At 42.0% G+C, this 24,417-nt stretch overlaps 1 protein-coding gene across 1 annotated transcript; it reads right to left on the bottom strand.

Moving 5' to 3' along the window:
* On the bottom strand, positions 1-23,063 carry si:dkey-175m17.7. Its single transcript, XM_037749594.1, has 4 exons — positions 22,638-23,063; positions 4,861-6,944; positions 3,995-4,297; positions 1-2,442 (listed from the first exon to the last, which is right to left on the bottom strand). The coding sequence occupies exons 2-4, from the start codon at positions 6,926-6,928 to the stop codon at positions 2,177-2,179; spliced, it is 2,637 nt and encodes an 878-aa protein (XP_037605522.1). The 5' UTR covers positions 6,929-6,944; positions 22,638-23,063; the 3' UTR covers positions 1-2,176.
* Positions 23,064-24,417: the final 1,354 nt, after the last annotated feature.

The following is a 24,417-nucleotide window of genomic DNA, read 5'->3' on the forward strand; positions in this document are numbered from 1 at the left end:
CCGCCCCCCCCCAAAAAAGCCCAGTCTGCTCTGATTGGTCAGCTGGCCCACTCGGTAGTGATTGGTCAACCGAACCCAACTCTTCGGACTCCGCTCAAGCTCCGCTCTTATTAGCTTTGTTTGTTGAGGGCGTGCCAAACTTGCCACTAAGCAGGTATTTTGCAAATGTGTTACTTGGTGACATCACCACGTTACGGAAGAGAAGGCGGTAACTCCCTTTGTAACTTGGCAGACCTTTTGCATGCACAAAAAACTATATAACACACTAAAGGAAAGGAAAAAATGTCCAAAAGCATAATAGGTCCTCTTTAAAAAATCTCTTTTTTCATATCCTCCTATGGCTAGTAATGTTTTGCTTTAACCTTAAACCAGAAGATTGACTGTGCAGATTGGCTGTGCGTGTATTGAATAGGACTCAGGCCTCGACCTTAACAATACTGCGGAAGAGTAACCAAAGCCTTCATAATAAAAGCAATGCATAGTCACGAGGGACACAGTTAAGAAGTTCAGTAGGGACAATAAGGCAAAAGAACAATTAGGGAGTATCAGACATCAACTAATCAGCTATCAGACTTCACATATCTAAAAAAACAGTGATGTTTTTCTTTTTTTACTCTTTCACAAAAGTATTAAAATAACTAAATGTAAAGTAGGTTTGGCTTTAAGAGTTTTCATGACTTAGGTAAGGTAGTGTACGCCATGAAACTATACATATTTCAAAGTGGTTCTTGGTTGTCAGTCCCTTTCTGCTACTGTGGGAAATAATGCTTATAATCTGCCGCAGGATGTTAAAACAAATCAAAAATCTGAAATCAAGAGTTACAAAATAAAAGTTTTTTTTCACCATAACACATAATAAGTAGTTTGGCTCCATGTTCCCGAATAGACAGGTTAAGCAGGATGTTAAATGTTGCGTCTTTACTGTTACTGTCTCCTTTAAATCAAACTACCATGTGCTTTTTATATTTATAGAGGTATCTGTCCGTGCACCATGACAGAGCTGTTTCATGCTAAACACCAAACAAGAACGTTTTTTACGTCATAAGAAATTAATTAAAATAATGCATCTCTTTTATGAATTAACTACGAATGAAATACTGCACAGTTGGAGAAGGTCTGTTGTTTTAAAGCACATTATTACCGCAAGACAAAAACCGCCAACCCACACATCCGGTCGGATTTACTGTAAATCATAATGTGCATAAAGATATCTCCGAGTTGTGGTTTCAGCTCGGCAGTAAATGTGTGTATAATGAGCTTATTTCAGTGGAATAACCTGCATATTAAAATGTAGTTTTTATTCCCACACATTAACACAGTGCTGTATTGTCACTCCAGCCCTGTGAGTGCACAGCATTATGTCCGTCTTGCAATGCTTTTTCTTTGCTAATATACAGGCCGCTTCACTGAAATAAAACCATTCTTACACATTTCCATGAGCTGTTTGTCCCTTTTGCGAAAAGTTTCCCAGGTTAATGCTACTCACGTCCCTACTCGGCCCGTGCCGCTCTATTGCACAGTTTCCAAATAGGAACAAAAACCCATATACATGATAATATTAACCAAATACAGTGACTGAGGTCTGTGTGATGAATTCTTCTCGTCTTTGTGACAATTCAGTTGATGATAATGAAGCAAATGCATGGGAAGTAAAGTGCGTTTGTAATAACCTGTGTGTTGCTACATGTGGTGGAAACATCAGAGGGGTTTTGTAGATGAAGTAGGACATCATCAGTGAACCTTTTTCCATGTTTGCGTACCCGTTCTGCATGCATTTATGATTAATGGCCACAAAGTCATTGTATTTCCGTGTGTGGTTGTGATTGTAAACGAAGGGAACAAAAAGGAAGAGGCATCAGAAAAAAAAGAAATGGGATATCTGAGAGCGATGTTAGGTCTATACAAAATATTGGCACATTATCTTATAAACAGTATACTGGACGATGATCATGTTGTCTAAGAGTTACTACTTAAACAAATGAAGCATCCAGTCTTTTGTCTCATGTTTCACAGTATTAAAAGTGCACTAACTGCCAAACACACCACCGTTTTCCAATTGTAATATTTCTCATCGTGTCTCTGTTCCAAAATGTGCTGCACTCTTTCTTTGACGCGTATCAGTGCCGCTTTAATCTCTTCGTTACCTGCAGTAACCTCTACACGCTCCTGACCTTCCTCACACCTGCGTCTCCACGCCGTTAAGTTTAGGCATCAGGATACGAGGAGTCACCCCGGAGTTGAGGTCCCTCTCGAACTCCAAAAGCTGGCCCATGAAGTTTAGATTCGGGGACACCACTGGACGACGGCTCCGCACGTATTTGTAGGCGTCTGTCATTGTCATGAGGGTGTGCTTCATAAGGTAGGCGATGACGATGGTCGCAGAACGGGACACGCCTGCCTGGCAGTGTACCAACACTCCCTGTCCACTCTGATATGCCTCCTCTGTGGATGAGAACAACAAAACAGATGAGCTCAATTTTCTGTATAAAAGAAGCAAAAACTGGCTTAACATTGCATGCTGACCAGCTGTGAGTATCTGTGAATAAAGAAAGTATCATTACTGTCATTAAAAGGGAAAATTCGCAGATTTTCAACCTTAACTCTATCTATTTGAGTTAGGGATGTATAGTGTGAAAAACGCCTTCAGTTCTTAGCAATGTTCTCCGTGTCTCTGGGGCGCAGCTGCAAAATTGTGACAGTGACGTCGTTGGAGGCAAGGAAGAGTGCTACTTCATCTTTCGCGCAATGCCTCTCAAAAAAGTGCTTGCTCTACAGCATAAATGTCATCCCAAAATATGAGTGCAGAGGATGTTATGGACGAGGACTTCTTTACAGTGTACATTTTACAGACTTTGATATAGCCGTATTCAGCTAGAGAGAGGCCGCTTGAGGCTGCAGCGGAGAGGATATGGCCAGCAGGGACCCTCCAGAACCCGAGCTGCCGAAAGCTAACACCGACTGATGGAGACTTTGCTCAAACCGATGCCAACAGAAACAGAATCATTCTGCTGTAATGAATGTCAGCGTGGGCAGTTTTTGTTGGATGCTGTCGCCGACCACACCCCTGAGACCGAGCCGGGTGTGCGTTACTATGTATTCAAGTTTTCCTCCTCACTGGGTCAGAGGTGTGCTGGAGACCTTCTTCAGGATCCCGAAAACAACTGACCAGCAGGGTGATTTGGGGATTTGTTTCATTGTATTTTGCTAATTTAATGCACTGCCTGCGAAGGAGTGAGAGCCGCCAACAACTTGCAATGGGGCAGCTGCCCAGCGGGCCGCCGTATGGCACAGAGATACAGCGGGGGGAAAACAGCGGTTAGAGCCGGCATATTTTCACATCTTACTCTGTGAATTAAGGATTTATTTCGACCAAACCAGAGTTGCTGATTGTCGGAACTGTGGAGCAACTAACCAAGATGGGGTTGAGAAATCAGCTTTCTAAAAATAAATATGGCACGCACTGGGGAATCTACTTCTTCAGTGGACTACATTTACCATCAGCACTGATTGGACATCCACATAAAAGGTGGCAAATTATCCCTTTCCATTTCCCCTTTCAAGAAACATACATCTTGCAAGCCCTACGACAGGTATCATTACATCCTAAATAGCCAGTTTACAACCAAAATGTAGGATGGCAACATGTTCCTATTTGTAAAACATCCCTGACTGTCTTTTGAACTGGCATTCACCAATAGTCCTCAACATTTCATTCCAAATACCACCTTTTTTGACAAACACAACAAGTTACTAAAGAAACTTGTCTGAAGGTGAATCTCTTCTACCACAGTGTGGGTGGCATGAGTTGGGTCAGGAATTCACTTCGGGGACAGTAACACAATAGTCAGTGCCACAGCTTTGAAAGGAAATAAACTAACTGTTGATATTTGATATTTGTATAAAAGTTGATCAGATTGCAGATCAAAGCATTCTTTCTCTTTTTTTTAGTAGAATTTGTCAAAAAAACTCAAAAATACAACCATATATCTCTCACCAATGAACTCAAAAACCTCCTCAAAGTATTGTCGAAGGTTTTGCTTGCTGTTATCGGTGGCTGGCAGCCTTTTGTAGCGCAGTCCAGAGTTGACGTGGTAGAGGGGCAGGTGTGTGGTCACGTTGACCACGTAGCCGATGTTGAGGCGCAGCAGCAGGTCCAGGTCCTGGGCGTCTCTCTCGTTCCCCAGAAACAGGAAGGGCAGGATGGGACTGACCACGGCGTTCTCCGCATCGGGAGTCATCGCGGTCTCATCGGACAGAGAAGCCGGCAAAGAAGACGAGAGCGGCAGAGAAAGGTGCACTGGAGGAAGACGAGACAGAGAGAAACAGTGTAGCGACATTGTCTGCAGTCTGTGCTGCCAGAGAGCAAGAAATGACCAGAATAATACTTCAAAACATGTACAGGGTGACAAACTGACAAACAAAACCAATGAAATCATTGATTTAAAAGTGGGACATATTAGTCTGAACGCTAATTAGCCGTATGTATTGGCTATAAAAGAGGCCCGGTTTGTCACTTTCATTATTTTAAAACTTAAATGGAACAACTTGCTGAGATCCAAAGATGTTCCCAAATGTGCTTGCATCTGTTAACAACACAGCAAATTATTTAACACGTCAAGGGAAACGGGCTCAGAATCATGACAGCATATGCCAAACACTGACAGGTTGCACATCTCTAACTAAAAACTAACCAACAGGGATTTCTTGATGAACATCTGCGGTATATAATGGAAAAATACTGCTAAATGGCCCAATACGACCCAGCTTTATGTCAGTGATTGCAGTGGAAATTGAGTTACTTCATAGATATTATGTAACATTTACCACTTGCACTTAAGGTGTATTGTAAGATATTCTTACTTCTGTTGTTCTCCTCGTCTTGCTCTCTGTTCAGGGAGTTGAGGGCCAGGTGAAGTGACTGAGCCGTTGGCAGGGAATGTCCTCCCTCCCGTTCTCTCTGCCAGGGTTTGGGTTTGATGAGTGTGGTAGGGGCGGACGGTGGAGGCGAGAAGGACACAGGTGACGGTGGAGAGGCAGAGCGGGGAGAAGGGGAACGTGGATATGGTGCATCTCCGTCTTGCTCAGTACCGTCTTCGCCTTTATTCAAGAGCCTCTTCAGCGAGTTCCGGCCTTCGTCGTACCCAGATCCTGACCTACGACCCATAAAATCAAGGGCAGCCATTTTCCCCTGCTGAAGCCGCCGTCGGCCAGCACGGTCTGTATGCTGAGACTGTGCGTACTCCTGGAGGTTTTGACAGTCCAGGAGAAGGCCTGTTCCATTACTGCCATTTTGGGCCTGGGTTGCACAGGTCTTCCCGACTCCTACTCCCATCCCAGCACAGTGATTCTTTTGGGCTTTAGAGTGGGTCATCTTCTTGGCTAGTTCTTCAGGCCAGATAGTACGCACACTGTAGTCATCATCATCAGCTTGGAACATACCCATCGGATGAGCTCCTCCAACGCCTCTTCCTGGCGGTTTGCCTCTGCGGGGGTTAAATGTCACCACTATGGGGTCGCTGCTGCAGTAACTGCAGGTGGAGCTGCCCGTCTGAGAGGCTTTTGGGTTGCAGCCTGTGACGCAGCTCTGTATCGCCCGGAGAGGGGCCGAGGAGGACAGCGGGGTACAGGGCAGGCATCCCCCTACCAGTCTTTTACGAAGGATAGCAGGACTCTCGAAGTTTCCGGCCTCGCCGGAGCAGGAGGCACAGCGGAGAGGTTTGAACAAGCTTGCTCGGCAGTCAGACACAGTGCTGTTAGAAGAGGAGGTGTTGGAGGTGGAGGCGGTGGAGAGACACCCACCCAGATTTCTCAGGCCCATTTCTTTGCCTCCTCTCTTCACTGTTCCGACATTATGAACACAGGAGAACGAGGTAGAAGAGCTTCCTCCACCTCTTTGGCAGCTGGCAGTGTGCCCCTTACACCCTCTGCATCTTACCAACCTCCAGCAGCCACAACTGAACGGGTGGGTGCAGTCAATGGTGCAGGTATGGTCAGGGCTGGGGAACGCTCCGGCGTGGGAGGAGCAGGGGGAGAGGGAAAGACCATGAAGGATGTGAGGGCGGAGATCCCTGGTGCGGGACGGGTGAGGCTGGCTGAGTTGCTGAAATGGGACTGGGACATGGGTGGGTTGGGAGGGAGGGGGTGACGGATAGTTGGAGTTTAGGATGGCGGCATGGGGTACAGGGACGGAGTTTTGGTGGTAGGGCAGACTGTGACTGTTATGGCTTTGATGGACAGTTCCCAGTTTGGAATTCTTCTTGGGACCTAGAGAGGGAAATTCCTGGTTGCTTCTGTTAAGAATACTAGTGTTTTCCTTTTCACTCCTGAACCTCTGCTGTTGCGCCTGAGCTGGGACGAATTGTAGGATGCCTCCGGGGGAAGATGACAGCTGACTATGGCGACTTCGCTGTGACTTGTGTTCGGCACCACCTGGCCTCCCTGCAGTTCCAGTTCTCTTCTCACATTGTCCTTGATCCAACTGTGAAGCCACACATTTCCCTCTGCCACCTTTTAAAGTTCCGCTGCGCCCCAACGAGTTGCTGATTCCTCCTCCCCGACCTCCTTTGTCCACCGTCACCCGGATATCGATAGTATGTGTGTGGGAGGGCAGCCGTGGGCCGAGGGTTACTGTGCCATTGCTGTGGCAGTGGCTAGGGATGTGTCGGACACCTGCTGCTGGGATGACAGGTTGGTCGCTCTTGAATTTCTGCACACGAGAGGGTCTGCGCTTGCATTCCAGAGTCAGAGATTTACAGACGGGTGGATAGAAATGGCACTGCGAAGGATGGAGATGAGGAGGGTGTCCATTGGAAGTGGCTGATATTTGAGAGGAGTGTTGCGGGATGGTTTGCGGGGAAGCCTCACACAGGGCTATGTGTTTAGGGCGCTGAATGACCACTATGCGCTCATCAAGAGGGAGGGGAGGCATCTGGGTTTATGCAAAGCTGTCCAGTGAAGATGGAGAGAGAGACAGAAAGAGACAAGTCAGGAAATTATTGTAATTTCTCAAACACTGGAAATGTTGGGGCGCACTTTACATTCCATCTGTTCAGACACAAAACAGCACATGCTGATGCAAAATGATGAATATCGCTATGAAATATTTATGATACAATTCATAATTTTGATATATAGTATGTTACAATACTGTGTAATTAAATTTAAAAAGAATAAAGGTAAATTATTTGTGAAATGTAAAGTAAAACCCCAAATCCACAGCAGAACATGTTGACATCAAGAATAGATTTTCTTTTGTTTTGCATATTTTTGTAAGCCATCTCTAAGGTGTCTTTTGCAAAACACACCAAGAACAAATACAAAACCAACAACCAACAATCTCAGTTTTCACCATAAACATGTCAAACATATTTCCTTTCACATTTGCTGCAAATGAAAGGAGAACTTGTATAAAAAGAAAACCCACCGAGGTGCATGTTTGATTTGAATGGATAACACTGCAGTGATTGCGTTTACCAAATCCATTTCAACATGCACATCACACTCTGTTACCTGCTTATACCATCGCCACCTGCCAGACATTTAATGCTCATCTATATTTGTAGGACTTTGACATTCAACTTTTTCCCACCAATATCATTACCATTAGGGCATAAAATCCCAAATCCAAAGGTGCAAGAGTGTGTACCTGTTTGCTGTTAGCAGCAAATAATCCTAGCTAATCCTGATGGCGGTGAGGCTTCTTAAAAGCTCAGTCACAAAAGCTGCATCAAATGAGCCGCAACAACCTTCATCCCTCTGATGAGTCCTCATTCTTGACAAGACACATTCAGTCACATGAAATAATAAGCCAAGGCTGATGGTAAAAATAGCTGAATATGCCGTAAAACACAGCTGCACTATACGTGTTCACTGCTCTCAATGTAGAGGTTTTAAAACTACAAGTATGTGAATGCTTCTGTGAAGTGTTCAGTTTATGTTGATGCACTACTTAAAATTGACAAAGATTGTCTTGCACTGCTGTCTTTGCAGTGAAAAACAACATGTCGACTCTCAAAAATAGCTAATGGCTCAGTGGGAATCTTCACTTTAAAGACTGTTTTATGCTTGAGAACCATACGATTACCTGAAATGAAACAATTCCTGCTCCCAGCCATCTGGCCTGTTCATCCTGCCTCTGGATAAACTAAATTAGCTGAATCCTTTGGGCCAATTAGAAATGAGCATTTGTCCAGGCCATGGTATAAACAGAAGGTCACCACGCACACAACAATACGACTTAGCTGGAGAGAAAGCTTTCTCACCATGACACAGCAAAAAGAGATTAACTGAATGTAGCTTATAAATATGCCCTTTGTAGGCTATGGAAGTTTTTTCTTTGTATCCTTAAATCGCCCTTATGATTAATGTTATTAATAACAGGTTGGTACAGTTACTACAGGACTTTAGCCTTTACATTTTTATATTAATTCGGTACATTCATTATAAGGCTGCTCTCAACGTTAAGATGAAAAATTATTGTCGTTAAAAGTAAAAATCCACCCTCTGATACACACAAACTGTTAAATACAATCAATCAGTGCACCCAGGAGTTGCTTGGTTGATGAAGTACTTTAATTTAGTTTTTGCCACAGTGGCTGTAGGGGTGGTAATACTTGTTTGTTGAGAGGATGTTAGCATTGATATGTTTGCATTGAGTTCGAAGCACAGCTGAGGCTGACAAAGTACAGAGTTCTGTTTGAAGGATAGCGTGAGATTTCCCGGTTGAAAAGAAAAGTGATGCATTTTACTGCAGACATGACAAGTGTGCAGTTTGTTTGGCCTTCTAGTCTGTCGAGGCTATTTGTATCTCTGCCTCGTGTTCGATGGATTTCTCCCCGTGTGATTGTAAGACGTTGCTGTAGACTGATGAGTCTAGAAAGAAGCACCTGCTCTTTGATCGCAATGGGCTGACACCAAAAACTTGAGGCTTACCTTTGATGTTTTAGATCACTGAAAATTGTACTAAATTTAAAATTCAAGTGTCAGGTCACATTACAAAAAGGGCATATTTTAGCCATGCTAGTGGCACGGCTCTAGAGAAAGGAAAGTTGTCTGTCTGTCAGTCCACCACTTTGGTTATGACGGAAGTACCCCAATAACTAATCCATGGGTTGCCATGACAATTTGGTCCCCAGAGGATGAATCCTAATGACTTGGTGATTCCCTGACTTTTCCTCTAGCGCCATCATGAGGTTGACATTTTTTTTTTTTTATGTTAAACATCTTGAAAACTATTGGATTGATGTCCCCCTGGGATGAAATGTAATATTTTGATGATCCTTTAACTTTTCATTTAGCGTCATCTTCAGCTCAATAGCAGCTTTGTCGTTATACTTGCAAAACTGACATTCCCATCAGCCTCAGTTGTACTCTGTATTTAGTGTAAATGTTAGCACGCTAACATGCAAAACTTAGATGGTGAACATGGTAAACATATACCAGCTTAACATGAACACTGTCATTGTGAGCACGCTATATGCTGACTTTGACATTCAGCTCAAAGCACAGCTGTGCCTAAATACAGCCGTATAGAGCCACTAGAATGGCTACCAATTGCTCTAAAATTTTATTTACCTTTATTCACGTTACAACACATATTTTGTTATGCACTCCTAGTGATGTCTAGCATTGGGATGGAGGCAGACGTTTCAGAGATAAATATCTCAAAACCTGGTCAAGTAAAACAGAATCCATGTGCATGGCTAAATACCACTAGGGTAAGTGGGAAAATCTTTTTTTTTTTTGTCATTTAGATAAAGCCACCCTTTTAACTCCACAATAGATGAAGTGGAGACTTACCAACCTCACATAATATTGTTCAGATTGGCCACCAAACAACCAACTAGCCTGTAATGCAACATACATTTAAAACAGTGTTCTCTAAGGTGGATTTTCATTTTAACCGTTATCCCTTCAAGCCATATTTATCGAGAATCTCTCAGGCAGTGGAAGACCAAAATGTGAAAAGGGGGACTGAGGAACAGATACTGAGGACAACACTGGCTGACAGGAACAAAGCGGGTAGAGAGAAAATACAGGGGGACAGATTATAACGTGACACTGTAAAACCACAGGACTACAGGGGAGGCAGGAACACGTCAAAATAATCTGGGGATGCCTTCAGTCCCAACACAACACTGATACCGACCCATGGAGAAAGCAAACCACGCTCCAGTGTCCCCATGCTTATATCCACGCACAGAGTCTGGTGATGGTATCCTCATCTTTTTTCCCATTTTTCAGCCTTGCCTGTGGTGGAGGGGGTGGGGGTTACATTGACCCAGTTTTATCATGGTGGAAGTCACTATCACTCTGATCACTTTTCTCTCACACACTGTAAACTGCAGGCTGGCCAGTGGCCTTTTCACTCACTCATAGTCACAGCTTCAGCAGACACAGAGAGAGAGAGATGTAAAATACTAAAACAAAGTGATGCCTCTTGAAATTTCACTGCCATATGTTGACACTTCACAGCAAGAATGAAATATAATGCAATACAGACTATAGTGAAGCATTACTCTAGAAACACCACACCATCTGATGGGCTAATTACTGTGACAATAAAAGTTTCGGTGTTGGCAGCATTACTACAGTCAATTTGCAACAGGATTTAAATGGGAAGACAAGGATTACAACTATCTACTTTGTCATCTGGAACCGTTGACATTGACGTTTCAGTTAAATCTAAGAAATTGTAAAAAAAAAAAAAAGAAAAGTGTTTTTTTATTTGCATATTTTTTCATGTTCATATGCTTCATTGTTAAAGACAGAAATAGTCTGGTGCCTGTGTCGTGTCTGCTCATCTGTGCTTTTTACCCCGCTACATTTATATGACAGCCAGAGTTATGAGTTACTTTTCAGATTAAGATTTTACTGAGAAAATATTAATGAAACACAAAAAACAGTCTGTCTGGTTGGGGTACTTTGTCTCATTTCAGATGTATGTGTGAGTTGTTAGAAGTGCCACCAAAGAGATATTTCCCTTCTAATCTTCTCCATTCAAATTATCCAGTATTTCACAAAAAGCAATTAGAGAAAAGTCCAAAACATTAAAATATATTGTGTATACAACTTTTTTCTCCCCTCTTTCTTGTCTCACTAATTGTCACAGTTTGTTTTATGACCCTTTATAGGGGACCCGACTATTGACTAGCTAAATGCTCTTTCTAGTACACATGGGTGCATTGGTATTAACTATCTAACAATCTAATATAATTTATAATAAAATATCAGTCACAGGGGACAGTTTTCTGTAGAATGAGTAATTTACTTTTAATACTCTATATATCCAGAGCATTAATATAGCACCAAACAACTATTTGTTATGTAAAGTTATAGTGGAGTAATGTCTACCTGAGCAGAGAGAGAAGTCACTCTCCCTCTGTGTGTGTTATAATCCGAGATTCTCTGTGCTCTGTGTGTGCTTTTACTGCATGTTAGTGCATGTGAGCCCACCCCACTGTTACAACTGATAACGTCGTCCCTACCGACGTCGCCATTGTGGAAGCGTAGCACCCACCCTCCTGTTCCCCCTCAGGTTAACACTATTTGCTCTCTCAGCAGACTTGCTGTTGTTTTCACCGTTAGCGCCGTTAGTGCCGTTTGCTGCAAGCCACCGGCTCAACCGTCACCATGTTGACAATCGTGCAGAGGCAATAGAAATGATACCAATCTCGCATTTAGCACTTTAAGTACACTTGCACTTAATACTGTTGTACCTTTACTTAAGTAGGATTTTGAATTAAGGAGTTTTACATTGTTGTATTAGTACTTTTACTTAAAGGGCAAAAACGCCCATTTTCAAGATTCATACATGTTATTCCTATGGTCTAAGACAGTCCAAAAATATAAACATGAACAACTCTCTCCCAGATCCCAAAACTAGGCTGCTATAACTCAAATTTGTGACGTCATAGGGTATAAAGTCTGGAGCTGCTCCATAGACAATGAATTGGGAGAGATGTTATAGATGAAACTGAGAGCACCCAGGGGAATGTTCTGAGTATATGGGAACATTTTCTGTTTCACAACTGAGATCACAACAATAGAATAAAGCTCATACATGGGTATAAAAACATTCTGTGGGTCCATAAAATCAGTCTCCAATTCATTGTCTATGGAGCAGCGCCACACTTTATACCCTATGACATCACAAGTTTGAAACTTCCTTCTCTGGTTTCTGGCTTTGAGAGAGAGTAGCTCATGTTCACAAATATTGATTGAACTTTACTAGGCCGTGGAAATATCATACTGGAATTCTTAATTTGGGTGGTGTAGTTCCCCTTTAAGTAAAGTATTTGAGTACTTCATCTGGTCTTGTCAGTTGATCTGGTTTTGCAGGACTTTTGGTTTAAGACAATTAAAGGTTTGACAGAGCAAGACAAGTACTGTTGTGAATTCAAATATCCTGTCATCTCTGTGCATTTGTTATCTGGGCCTGAGGGCAGCTAGTGACAGGATCCACCTATAAAATGTGTGTCTTTTTGATTAGAGGTTAATTAAAATCGTGTTTAATTAACTGTGTTCATGTGAAATCCCTCCAGTTGGTTGGTCTCTCTAACGCATTAATGGAATCTGATAAAAGGCTGTAAGCTTCTGCCAACATACAGCACATGCTGAGGGCTGTTACGTGTGTTTGCAGTGATTGTCTTTCAAAAATGAGCCGCCTCAATCTGCTTCACTTTACAGTTGCAGCCAAACAGAACAAAGTGTACAAAGTGTGTACACTGCATCGTTTTCATTATTGCCCCCCTTGTTAATAGCTTCAGTTACAAGATCCCAGAACTGAGGTGGCAGCCAATCTAACACACAACAGAGAGAAAAGGGAACTCTGGTCAGTTTGATGGCCAAAATTGAGTCCGGGGCCGTCAGACAATCTGTGATGTATAACTGTAATATTGTTGACAACAGCCAGGCTACAACCCAGCACAATAATAAACTCCTAAACCTATGTGTGTTCATACTTAAAGAGGACATATTGTGCTTTTGAGCTTTTTCCCTTTCCTTTAGCGTGTTTACAGTTGTAAAAGTCTGCACCAATGTCCACGCCAAAGGGAGTTTCTCTCCCCCCATAGAAACACTTCTCCTGAACTGCTTGAAACTCCTTGCTTAAAGTCCTGCCTTTTCTTCCATTACATGGTGATGTCACCAAGTAACACATTTACATAATACCTGCCTAGCGGCTAGTTTAGAACGCCCTCAAACAAAGCTAGTTAGAGCGGACCTGGAGCAGAGTCCGACAAGTTTGTTTTCAGTTGACCAATCACAACGGTGGTCCAGCTGACCAATCAGAGCAGACTTGGCTATTAGGGAGGCGGGGTCAGGAGCTCAAACAGAGCGTTTTCGTTTCAGACAGGTGAAAAGTAGTATTGCGGCACAGCTGGTAAGAGAAAAAAAACGCATTTTTTGAACATTAAAGCATGAAAACATTTTTTAGTAGAAACCCAACATACAAGTATGCACCTGAAAATAAGCATAATAGGTCCTCTTTAAGACATAACTCATTCCTTTGAACAATATTATACACCAGACGACTCATATCCGTATGTGACATTGTATAATATATTTGCTAGGCATATATGACTTCAGAAGTTTACAGTTAAGTGAATAAGTTATGAGCTCCTTTCAAAAGAACTGAGGCATAACAGCCGCTGAGGATGTGAAAGTTTAGACAGAGTTAGCTACTTACATTAGGCTGAAAGAACATATGTTGCAGGGTGGATCAAGGAGCGGAGAGGCAAATGCAAATGTATGCGCATGATTACGTGTGTATTAATATTTAAGGGAAAGGCTAACGCATGCTAAGCTTTTCAATCACGTTAGCTGCTTCAGAATTCGAGCACATGAAAGTGTAAACGCAAACTCCCACTGATAAAAAGAAAATATTTTTTTAAAAAAGAAGAAGAGTGCCACTCAGTTCCTGTTAGCGAGAACTGCATGAGCCTACGGGGGAGATCATGACGCCCTCCCTCGGCTCGCTGCTACCCCACCAGCAGAATACAGATAACAGCTTTACAGTCACAGGCATAAGCCAGAGAGAGGAGAGCGCCGGTACACATGCTAATGTTTTTTCCAGATGATTTAACTCTTTCCCAAACACCTGAGCAAAACCTGCTATATAATAAATTGTTCTAATTTGCTTGCGTAGCGCATCTGAACTGTGTAATGTTTCATAAAACAAAATTCCATCAGAGTTGGAGTCATTTTACGTGTTGAGAAGTCATTAATTTTGTCTTGAAAGGAGGACAGGAACAGAACACAGTGTGTACTGATGAAGTGATGGGGCGTCACATACAAGACAGGACAGTACATGACTTATTGTAAAGAATCTCACTGTGCACTACAGTAATCAGGTACAGTGTAGATTTATTGATGCACACACAGTGCATCTTCAGCTGCAGAGGCGGTGCAGCGAGTGTTTTTGGGGACAAGCTGTTGAGGGGGCTGATGTTTTTAGGGAACAGATGGTTGTCTGGCTGTGCAAGATTGATGGCGATCTTACCGTTCCCTCTCCCCGCCCCGGCTTTATGCGGCTCCTTCATCAAAAGGCACCTGACTGCCAAACACCCACGCAGGCAGCAGAGTGGACCGCACCGGAGCAAAAACCAAAAGGCAGTAATGTGAAGATGTGCAGCTCAATTACTGGATGGTAAAAATGCTTGAGTTAGAGAATCTCTTCCTCTGCTGCATGAACAAGATTTCTTTTCATCACAGTGAAAAAAAAAGGCATCTCGAGATAGTGGATGGCAGGAAAATTAGTCATCAGAGTTACTTGTTTCCAGAGGCTGATGAGCAGGCCGTTTCTGTCAGAGGACAATCTGCATCTGCTTGTGTTTAGCACAAAATGACAGGAGGCGGTCCACCTCTCTCTATATATATGGTTATCCAGTCATCACATAACCTAACTGACAGATGGACACTGGGCACGAAGGAGAAAGGCATTAGGATGTTCACAATAATATACCTGTAACAGCAGTGCGGGTCAAACAGTTGGTGTCACAGACCCTACAGGAGATTCTACACCCACACACAGACTCAGCTGCTGTGGAGCTGCTGATGAGACTGAAAATCAATGAAAAGGTTCAATCAATGAACGGGTTCCTGCGCAGAAGACCGCCGTGTCAACATGTAATGTGTAAAAAACGACTGTTGATGGATTTGTGCTGTCAGCAGGCTGACAAGGGTTACTGACCTGCTCTGTCGCAGAGCTAAGCCAACGTAGGAATGCAACGGCGCTGGACGGCGTTATGTGTGTCTCAGGTGTCTCTGGCCTCTACTGTAACCTTGTCTTCCTTAAGCAGCAACACCTACAGTTGTGGAATCGTAATAAAACCAATAACACTTCAAATGTATGCCAAATTGATATATTAAAGAGGAACTATTAGGCTTATTTTCAGGTGCATATATATATTTTTTAATATGGGGTTTCTATTAGAACATGTTAACATGTTTTAATGTTAAAAAAAACTTGTTATTTTTCTTATATCGGCTGTGTTGCAGCACCTCTTTTCACCCTCTGTCTGAAACGCTCTGTTTGAGCTGCTGCCCCGCCCTTCCCACCTCCGAAAAGCCCAGTCTTCTCTGATTGGTCAGCTGCCCCAGTCTGTTGTGCTTGCTCAATTGAACAAAACTCTTGGGACTCTAACGAGCTTTGTTTTAGGACGTGTCAAACTAGCTGCTAGGCAGGTATTATATAAATGTGTTACTTGGTGACATCACCATGTTACAGAAGAAAAGGCGGGACTTCAAGCAAGGTGTTTTAGGCAGTTCAGGAGCAGTGTTTCTGTGGGGGAGAGTAACTCCCTTTGGCGTGGACTTTGGGTTTTGTAACTTTGCAGCCTTTTTACATGCACAATAAACTATATAACACACTAAAGGAAAGGCAAAAAAGCATAATTGGTCCTCTTTAAGCAGCAAAAACAGTTGTGGAATCGCAATAAAACCAGTAACACTTCAAATGTATGCCAAATTGGTAAATTAATAACAAAATTACTAAATTATGTTGATTATTACATAACTAGATGGGCTAAATAACGCAATTACACGTTGTCAGAACAATGCAGTTAAAACCGCAACTTGCCGTTTTGATACTTCAGCTTTTGTATGGATTAAAAAAACAAGGTAAACAGGTTAATTAATGAGCTTTAGAGGTGCTGGTAGGCAGATGTTTTTTTAACCTTGGACAGAGCCAGGCTGGCTGCTGTTTCCACCTGCTGATTGAAAATAACCTGTGTGAGTGCTCGGGTCTGTTTTCTACTGAATAATTTAACCTGACCACTTGATTGATGAGGAACTAAATTGAAAAATAAATGGAAGTTGTTCCCTTTTTGTTTTCATACGGTGGTAGTTTTTGTAATCTTCAGGAATATGCACCATCAGACTTACAGATGTAATGCTGAGACATAAAGCAGAATTAGACAAATCACTGCACATGTTATGATGGGAATAAAAGCGAATGTTGGTCTCACAAATGAAGAGAAATACTTTCCTTGGCCTGCACGGATGTTGATATCAGATAAAAAGCTAATTTACAAATCAGCAGAGAAGCAGAAAATGATCAAGCTTATCGGGATTTAAACACTCGAGCCTGATTTGGCATGAAAATGTAACAAGCCAAACATCAGAAAAAAACAGACTCTCTGATGTATTGCTAAATCCATTTGCCTGACCACCAAAGCTTTGTGGGTAGCATTCAAATTAGTACCAAATTCACAAATGAGGTTAAAGTCTACTTCTAAGAAATACAAATACCCTGCAGTGTGCATTGACACTGATGTTACAGCAGCGTGTCGAGTCTCCCGTTTAACATCCGCCAGGGTGGAAATGTTAATTGTAACTGCGGCAGACTGGGTTGTACATGGGTAAAGGTGGCAGAGAGTGAAGCGCCTCGTGCCCATCACAAATATGATATGAATGATAATGACTACTAAAGCATCGTGTACAGACGTCTGCTTGCCAAATCACATTTGAATGAGATATTCCACCCCAAACCTCCATAACTTGAGCCATTTACTTACCGACAGCAAGAATGTAATAAGCATGTTAATGTGTTTCATTGTGTGAATGCCAAGTGTTTCTGACAGTGTCAAGTATGATCAACTTTATCTATATACAAATGAATCAGTTATATTCACACTGCAGCTCTCTAATGAATGTGCTCACAAAGCTTTCGGCGACCATTTCAACTCTCAAGTACTTAAAAATAGTACAAATGATGCTCTATTATGAAAGCTGGAGTAGGCAGATTGGAGCAAATATGATTAAAAAAAAAGTTATTTTTATAAAACTGTCACTATCCTGACAGTAGTGCATGAGACAGATAATCTGAAAAACATCATGTGCCTCTGTGTCTTCCAGTGCCCTTAATGGGATCTGCAAGATTTCACAGACCGGAGGAAAACAACTAATCAGAGCCGAGCTGGAGCCTTGCCGTCTCTGAGCAGCTGTCAATCACTCGCGAACTCTGATCAAATGGTCAAACTAGGCAGCGCTGATCAAATTTGATACAATATTCTGTTACTGTAATGCCTATTTCTTGCCTCAAATGTTTCAGAAACATCTTGCAGTGTACTGTTTAGCTATAAAATCAGAAAGTTTGTGACCTGGCCGCCATTTTGAGATCAGTTAAGGAAATACCAAGCACCGCCCACCAGCCGGAGCAAACTCTCTCATATTACAGCTAAACAGCACACTACAAGATGTTTCTGAAAACATTTGAGGCGAGAAATAGGCATTACAGTAATATTGATTCATGATTGATCAGCGCTGCCTAGTTTGACCGTTTGATCAGAGTTAGCGAGTGATTGACAGCTGCCTCCATTGAATGAACAGCCAATAGGAACGCTCTCTCTCTGAAATGACCTGTGATTAGCCAAAGTCTCCCGACACGGGCTAGATTTTTTAAAGCCTGACAACAAAGCCATGAGGAGGTGCAGAATTCTAGTTTTCTCTTAGAACACTTGAATTACAATATGCTGAAAGGTTATTGTGGAATTTTTGCCCAATGATGCTAAAAATATTCTGCCTACTGCTGCTTTAAGATCTGAAGCAGGAACATCTCAAAACAAATCTGAAATGATTTGAAGATAGTGTCAGGTAGAAACACAGTAAAATTAATGTTAAATTGTCCGACCAAGTGGAGTTAAAGAACAAAAGGATACATCTGGGTTGTAACAGAGAATGTGGACTTACAGTAAGTCATTATGACTCACACTCTACGCAGGCTTAAGTCACACATCTAATGATGTAAGATTTACTTAAATGACTCGCAACTTCCTGGTGATGACTTGGTTGTGACTCAGAAGCCCAAATGAAAGTGTTTTGTCAACAATGCCATGATAATGGCACAATAATGACACACAGGGAGTTGATTAGTAAGCATTCTTCAAATTGACTTTGCTTCTTGTCTAAAATGCTGCTCCTATTCTTTCATTGGCTCTAATCATCATCAACATCTTCACAATACTGCATTAATCCCAAATGACTTGAAAAGACAAATACATCTTTACTGCTAATCTGTGTTAGCGCATTGCAAAATGTTTTTTTTCACATTGTAATCTGCTTTGTTTCACTGTCTCATCAGAACTCACACCACTACAGGCTACTGAGGGGAAGTCAGAACAATTACATCACCTAATCTCCACAGTCAGCGGACACAAAGTGATGGGAGCAACTGCGCAAACTGACCAATCGGAGGGCAGCGTGAGTTATCTCGCCTTTCTCTTCACTATTCAGTCAAACTGATTTTACACTGAGACTGACACTTGACTTTTAGCACATTCAGTATCATAATCCCCACACATCCAAGGCTAAGCAACATTTTTATTACGTTATTTTATAGGAGATAAAATGGGATCGGTGGTACTTTGGCTGCAGAGCGATATTTTTTTCAGGGTGGCCCAGATTTCCTGCATATGCCCCAATTTAGACGAAATCAAATTTTTGACTCAAAGAGCAAACCAATGCAAATCAGTTACACACAGCACCTCTAACAGCACAATGGTTTTCAAAAAAACGATGTCAATGGCACATTGTGATGTTAAAAAATAAGACCTCTGCTCAGTTTTAATAAGAAATCCAAAAAATGACTAAATCCTAAAATAGAATTCCAAGAATAGAAAGTGACAAAAGCAGCTTGGAGAAAGGTTTTGTGGTTGGTTGGGATTTGAGCTCTCTGTCACATAAAGATAAGCATACACTTTGAATATATTTAAAAAATCATTGAAGAATTTTAAAAAGCACACTGTCGTTGTTAGTGATTGCTATGTAATCAGCCGACATTGGAAATCCCAGATCTGAACACCGCCAGAATGTAGTCTGCTGCTTGTGCCAAGGCGTTTCTGTCAACCAAATGTCCTCCCAAACGGTAATTTTCTGACAAGCTGGATCTTGCAAACAAACAGTCAAAAAGACAGAAAAAACATATTCATATTAATTGGACGAGACAACAGCTGAACAAACGTGGTCTAATATTACACACTGAAAGCCACTGTGCGCTCTGCATTTGATCGATGTTTGTTTCAGAGTGTATTTTGATCTGAACCAGGGAAGGAGCTACTGCTTTGTAAGAATCCAGGAACATGTTGGATCGACCAAGCACAGGTCCAGCAGCGAGTCCCCAAAACATATGGTCCCCTGCAGGCCTTTCCCCTCCGAAAAATAACACCAAAAACAATCTGACGCTATTCTATTGGACAGAAGCTTGCTCAACGTGAACAACAACAACAAAAAAAATCAACAGCAACATCTGTTAGCTTGCAGTTTGCAGTCTGTTTCTATTCCCCCTCTGGAAAATTATGCAAGACCATATTCATATCCTCGAAGAAAACCTTCAAGAAAGTATGAGTGTGCATGAAAACAACAACAACACAGGACACCCTGAGGCTGTCACAGTCGGCCTGCAGCATCATCATTTAGAAGAAGGGGCGCTTAATGTAATTATCGTTATTAATGGTGGGAGTGATTCTAGGGTTAAATGCTAAATGACTAATTTAAATTTCAGCTTCTAAGCACCGCATAATTTAACTTCTCTTGGGCGGTCCACAAATAATTCATCCACTTTCTACCTGCTCGCTCCTATTCAGAGTCGATCAGAGGCCATGCCAGCATGCACTGGAGCAGGGAAACAGGATAGGCCACCAGTCCATGGGCTACCACATAAACAAACACAGTCACATCTGTAAGCAGTTTAGAGTTTCTAGTCTACCTGACCTGTCTGTAGAGAAAATGTTAGAATATGCAAACTAGAGCTGAAACAATTAGTTGATTGACAGAAAATTAACTGTCAACTATATTGATAAGTGAAGCCGCCTTTCAGTGTCTTGCACCATGGTAAACTAAAACCATAGATGTGGGTCATTAGGTGCCTACTACACCTAATTCCAACACGTAAAACTGAGTGAAAGGTTACGTTTTGAACACAAACATAACAACTTTATGTTTAGGCAACAAAACCATTTAGTTAAGTTTAGGGAAAAACGTTGTGTTTTGGCTTAATATAACTACATTTGAAAAGTGAAACTTAATGCTTGTGAACACAAAGACAACTACACATTGTTGGTTTCACACGGGATGTGAACCCCAGTCTCCTGGGTGAAAGTCCTGTGCCCCCACCCCATAAAGAGTTTCACATAGTCTACACTACCGTCCCTGACTCCCGCTTTTGCTCCTGTCATAATTACTACAATCGCTGTTGTCGTCTTTTATTCCTTCTTTCGGTCATCGCCCATGTGAATCGATGATAAAGCCAACTCGTGGGTGTAGCTGGCCCCTTCTGACCCACATCTATGAGGCTTACAACCACTGATAACGCCCATTTAATGACCTGATAACTGTCTAACCGGCTGAAGTCTTTGGGTTTGGACTTTTTGGTTGGACAAAATAAGCCATTTGAAGATGTCGTCTCGGCTTTGCAAATGTGACCTCGGGGTATTATGATGGACATTTTTCACTATTTTCTAAAGTTCTAATTAATCAAGAAAATAAGCTTTAATTGGAGCCCTATTGTAAACTCCTCACAGAGAAGACCAGGGCTTCGACCTTGTTATTGTTAGGAGGAAATGCTATTCATTGAGCCGCCATGGTGTCACTCCACAAAATCATTTTAGTGAAATCTTTGGCTCTGTGTTTGATCTTGACCTCTCTTGATAGTAATAGCTGTATATTTCATGAATATACAGTATTTCATAAATATCTTTCAGAGTTAATCATTTCATCTCCCTGAGCAATCCCTTTGTTTCATTGTCAATAGACTGATAGACTCATTGAACTGAGTAAATCTGTGTAGTTCTTTTTCTACATTTTCACCAATCATGTAGACTGCAAGATCTGATTATACACTGCGTCTTTCCTGAGAGGTTCAAAGTCAATTAAATTATTGTTCCATTGAAACATTACACCGTCACCGGAAATGGCTGCCTATGGTTTTATATGGGAGAAAGCATTGAATCAATGCTACTGTCTCTATATAGTTCAGGCCAGAAAACCAAAATCTGAACTAAAAGCAGCTTCAAGCTGTGAGCTGCAGGGTTGTGTGATTAGTCTAAACTACACTACAAGTGACCCTGTCACGTTACTGAGCCATATTAAAATCATAAAATATTACTTAATGCAGGTTTAAGCTTTTAAACTGGTTTGTGTGTCCCTCCACTGCTTGGTCTTCCTGCAAATGCACTGCAGTGGTTCTTCTGTGTATGTGTCTTGCTTGTGAAGTTAGTGCCTCTATACTGTACGTGAACAAGCTGCCTACCTCACACTAACCATGGTCTTATTAATGTTTGTAAGCTTCAACCATAAATACACCATATCCAAATGGAGCCTTCCAAAAATCACTCTCATCGGTCAGTTGTGTGTCTTCCCTCCTTCATCACATCATTTTCCTTACACCACCTTTTTAGTTCTGCTTGTGCATAACTGACAATGTTGACAGAGACAATACAGGCTTCACTTTAACATGCATGTCAATAAATCACTTCCTGATGCTTGTTTAAAATAATGTGCTCACATCTCTCTCATCAGCTCTTTGCAGCATCTCATCATCATCAGCAGCAGCAGCAGCAGCATCAGCACCGCAAATAAAAGCAGCTATTAATATTTACATTCTTCATCTGCATTGTTGTTCACAAGGCTGTTCTGCAGGGCCAGTAATGGAAAATCTATCAGTTCCTGTGTAAATACAGTCGCTAGATGGCGCACTGCCTAATTCCCCTGTATTTTTTTTGCACATTCTTTGAACCTTTAATGACAAATAAAGCTGATGTGTGGCCAGCAGGCCTTTATACCTTCACTCACTCTCATCAAGTGTGGATGTGTAGAATTATTTCTTCTTCCATACTTGGCTCTTTGCAGTTATTTATCCCATAAATAATAATACATAATACACGCTTATTATGGCAAACAATCCGAACTGCTGACCTCCTCTTCGAGCAGCGGTGGATGCTGATACATGTTTTTAACATGTGGCATCAGTTTGACTGTGAAAGACATTGAGGAGACGCGCTTTTTTCGGTGCTATGAGCTAAAACCTGACCAACATGTAGTGCTGTGACAGCCTGCTGCTGCTGCTGATGATGATGATGATGGGGGTCTCACAGGCTGCAGGCCGATCGCTAGTAACGGTACCAAAAAGAAACATCACTTACATCAAGCGTGGCAGTCCTTCCCGTAGTGTTTCCATCATTTGTGCGCAGCGGAATGAGAGATCCTCATGTCTGTAGTAGCACGACCCGCTGCGTTGGTATGATCCAGATGTGTAACACCTTCCTTACCCTGCCTGACTCGTTTTGTTCATGTATTTTAAAAAAATAAATAAATAAAAAAAGATAATAAAAAAAAAAAGCTGGCTTGAATAGAAGATGCACAGCTCCGGGTTTTTAAGAGAAGCAGATGAATAAATACATGTCAGTGCTTTGGCTAACTCAGCTGAGCGTCACGTCTGAGCGTGTGTCACTCTGAGCCGCTGTGCGTGTGTGTGTGAGGAGACACTGTGACGGGGGAGGTGGGCTCTATTGTCTCCACTGTGGATGACATCATCCCAGACCAATGGCGAAACACACGAGATGGAGGGCTCAGGGGGGCGAGCACGCAGCACGTGCTGGAGGAAGAGGAGGATGAGGAAGAGGAGGAGGGAGGTGATGTTGAACTGACAACCTGCAAACCCTTCCCTAAAGAAAAGTAGCCTATAGGCCTACTTTTGCAGCAGAGTGGCCCCTTTAACAGCTGTATTATTGTATATTATATTATTAGCCAATAAGCTTTCTTAATTGGTCTGATCCACAAAATAAAAAATAAATAAATCCATTACCAAAATTAGCACATTAAACCTGCATTAGGCACAAGGTTTTTGGCATCATTGGGCAAACAAATTCCATAATAACCTTTCAGCATATTATAATTGAAGTGTTCTGACTGGCCAATCACAGGTCATTTCAGAGAGAGAGCGAGCGTTCCTATTGGCTGTTCATTCAATGGAGGCAGCTGTCAATCACTCGCAAACTCCGATCAAACGGTCAAAGGAGCGCTGATCAAATATGAATCAATATTCTGTTACTGTAATGCCTATTTCTCACCTTAAAATGTTTAGCTGTAAAATGAGAAAAATGTGCTCCGGTTGGTGGGCGCTGCTTGGTATTTCTTCATCTGATCTCAACATGGCAGCCGGGTCACAAACTTTCTCATCGTACAGCTAAACAGTACACTACAAGATGTTTCTGAAAACATTTGAGGCGAGAAATACACATTACAGTAACAGAAGATTGATTCATATTTGATCAGCACTGCCTAGTTTGACCGTTTGATCGGAGTTTGCGAGTTATTGACAGCTGCTCAGAGACGGCAGGCTCCAGCTCGGCTCTGATTGGTTGTTTTCCTCCGGTCTGTGAAATTTTGCAGATGCCATTAGGAGCACCGGAGGACACAGAGGCACATGATTTTTTTCAGTTTACCACTAGATATAGTGACCGTTATATACAAATTTTGCTCTAATTCTACCTACTGCTGCTTTAACTTTCTGTTTTCTATCAGCTATTAGCTAATGAACCAACAAACTAATTACAATAGCACAATACAGTCAGGCTCTGTGTCTGTAAAGTGAAGCCAATGTAAAAGTGCCTTAGACTTGCATTCTTTCTAACAGCCAGCAGGGAACGACTTCTCTTGTTGCAAAAAGAAGTCTGGTTGTATAGAAGTCTATGAGAAAATGACCCTACTTATCACTTGATTTATTATTTCAGTAAACATTGTAAACATGAGTTTATGGTCTCAGTCACTAGTTTCAAGTCTTCTTCAATACAGCATGATGTTCATTTAGTAAATTATGGTCCCATTTAGAGTCAAATAGACCATAAAGCAGGGTATGCTTTAGGGCGTGGCTACCTTGTGATTGACAGGTCGCTACCACGTGTTGTCCAGTCTGGGAGTTGT

The sequence above is a fragment of the Sebastes umbrosus genome, chromosome 17 (assembly GCF_015220745.1).
Source record: "Sebastes umbrosus isolate fSebUmb1 chromosome 17, fSebUmb1.pri, whole genome shotgun sequence".
Lineage (NCBI taxonomy): Eukaryota > Metazoa > Chordata > Actinopteri > Perciformes > Sebastidae > Sebastes > Sebastes umbrosus.

Bases quoted from the DNA above. Each gene is read 5' to 3' on its own strand.
- si:dkey-175m17.7 (XM_037749594.1), bottom strand. From the start codon at position 6,928: ATGCCTCCCCTCCCTCTTGATGAGCGCATAGTGGTCATTCAGCGCCCT. The intron at 4,298-4,860 runs GTAAGAATATCT...GTCTTCCTCCAG, and splicing joins AGACGAGGAGAACAACAGAA to TGCACCTTTCTCTGCCGCTC. The intron at 2,443-3,994 runs GTGAGAGATATA...TCTCATCCACAG, and splicing joins GGAGGTTTTTGAGTTCATTG to AGGAGGCATATCAGAGTGGA.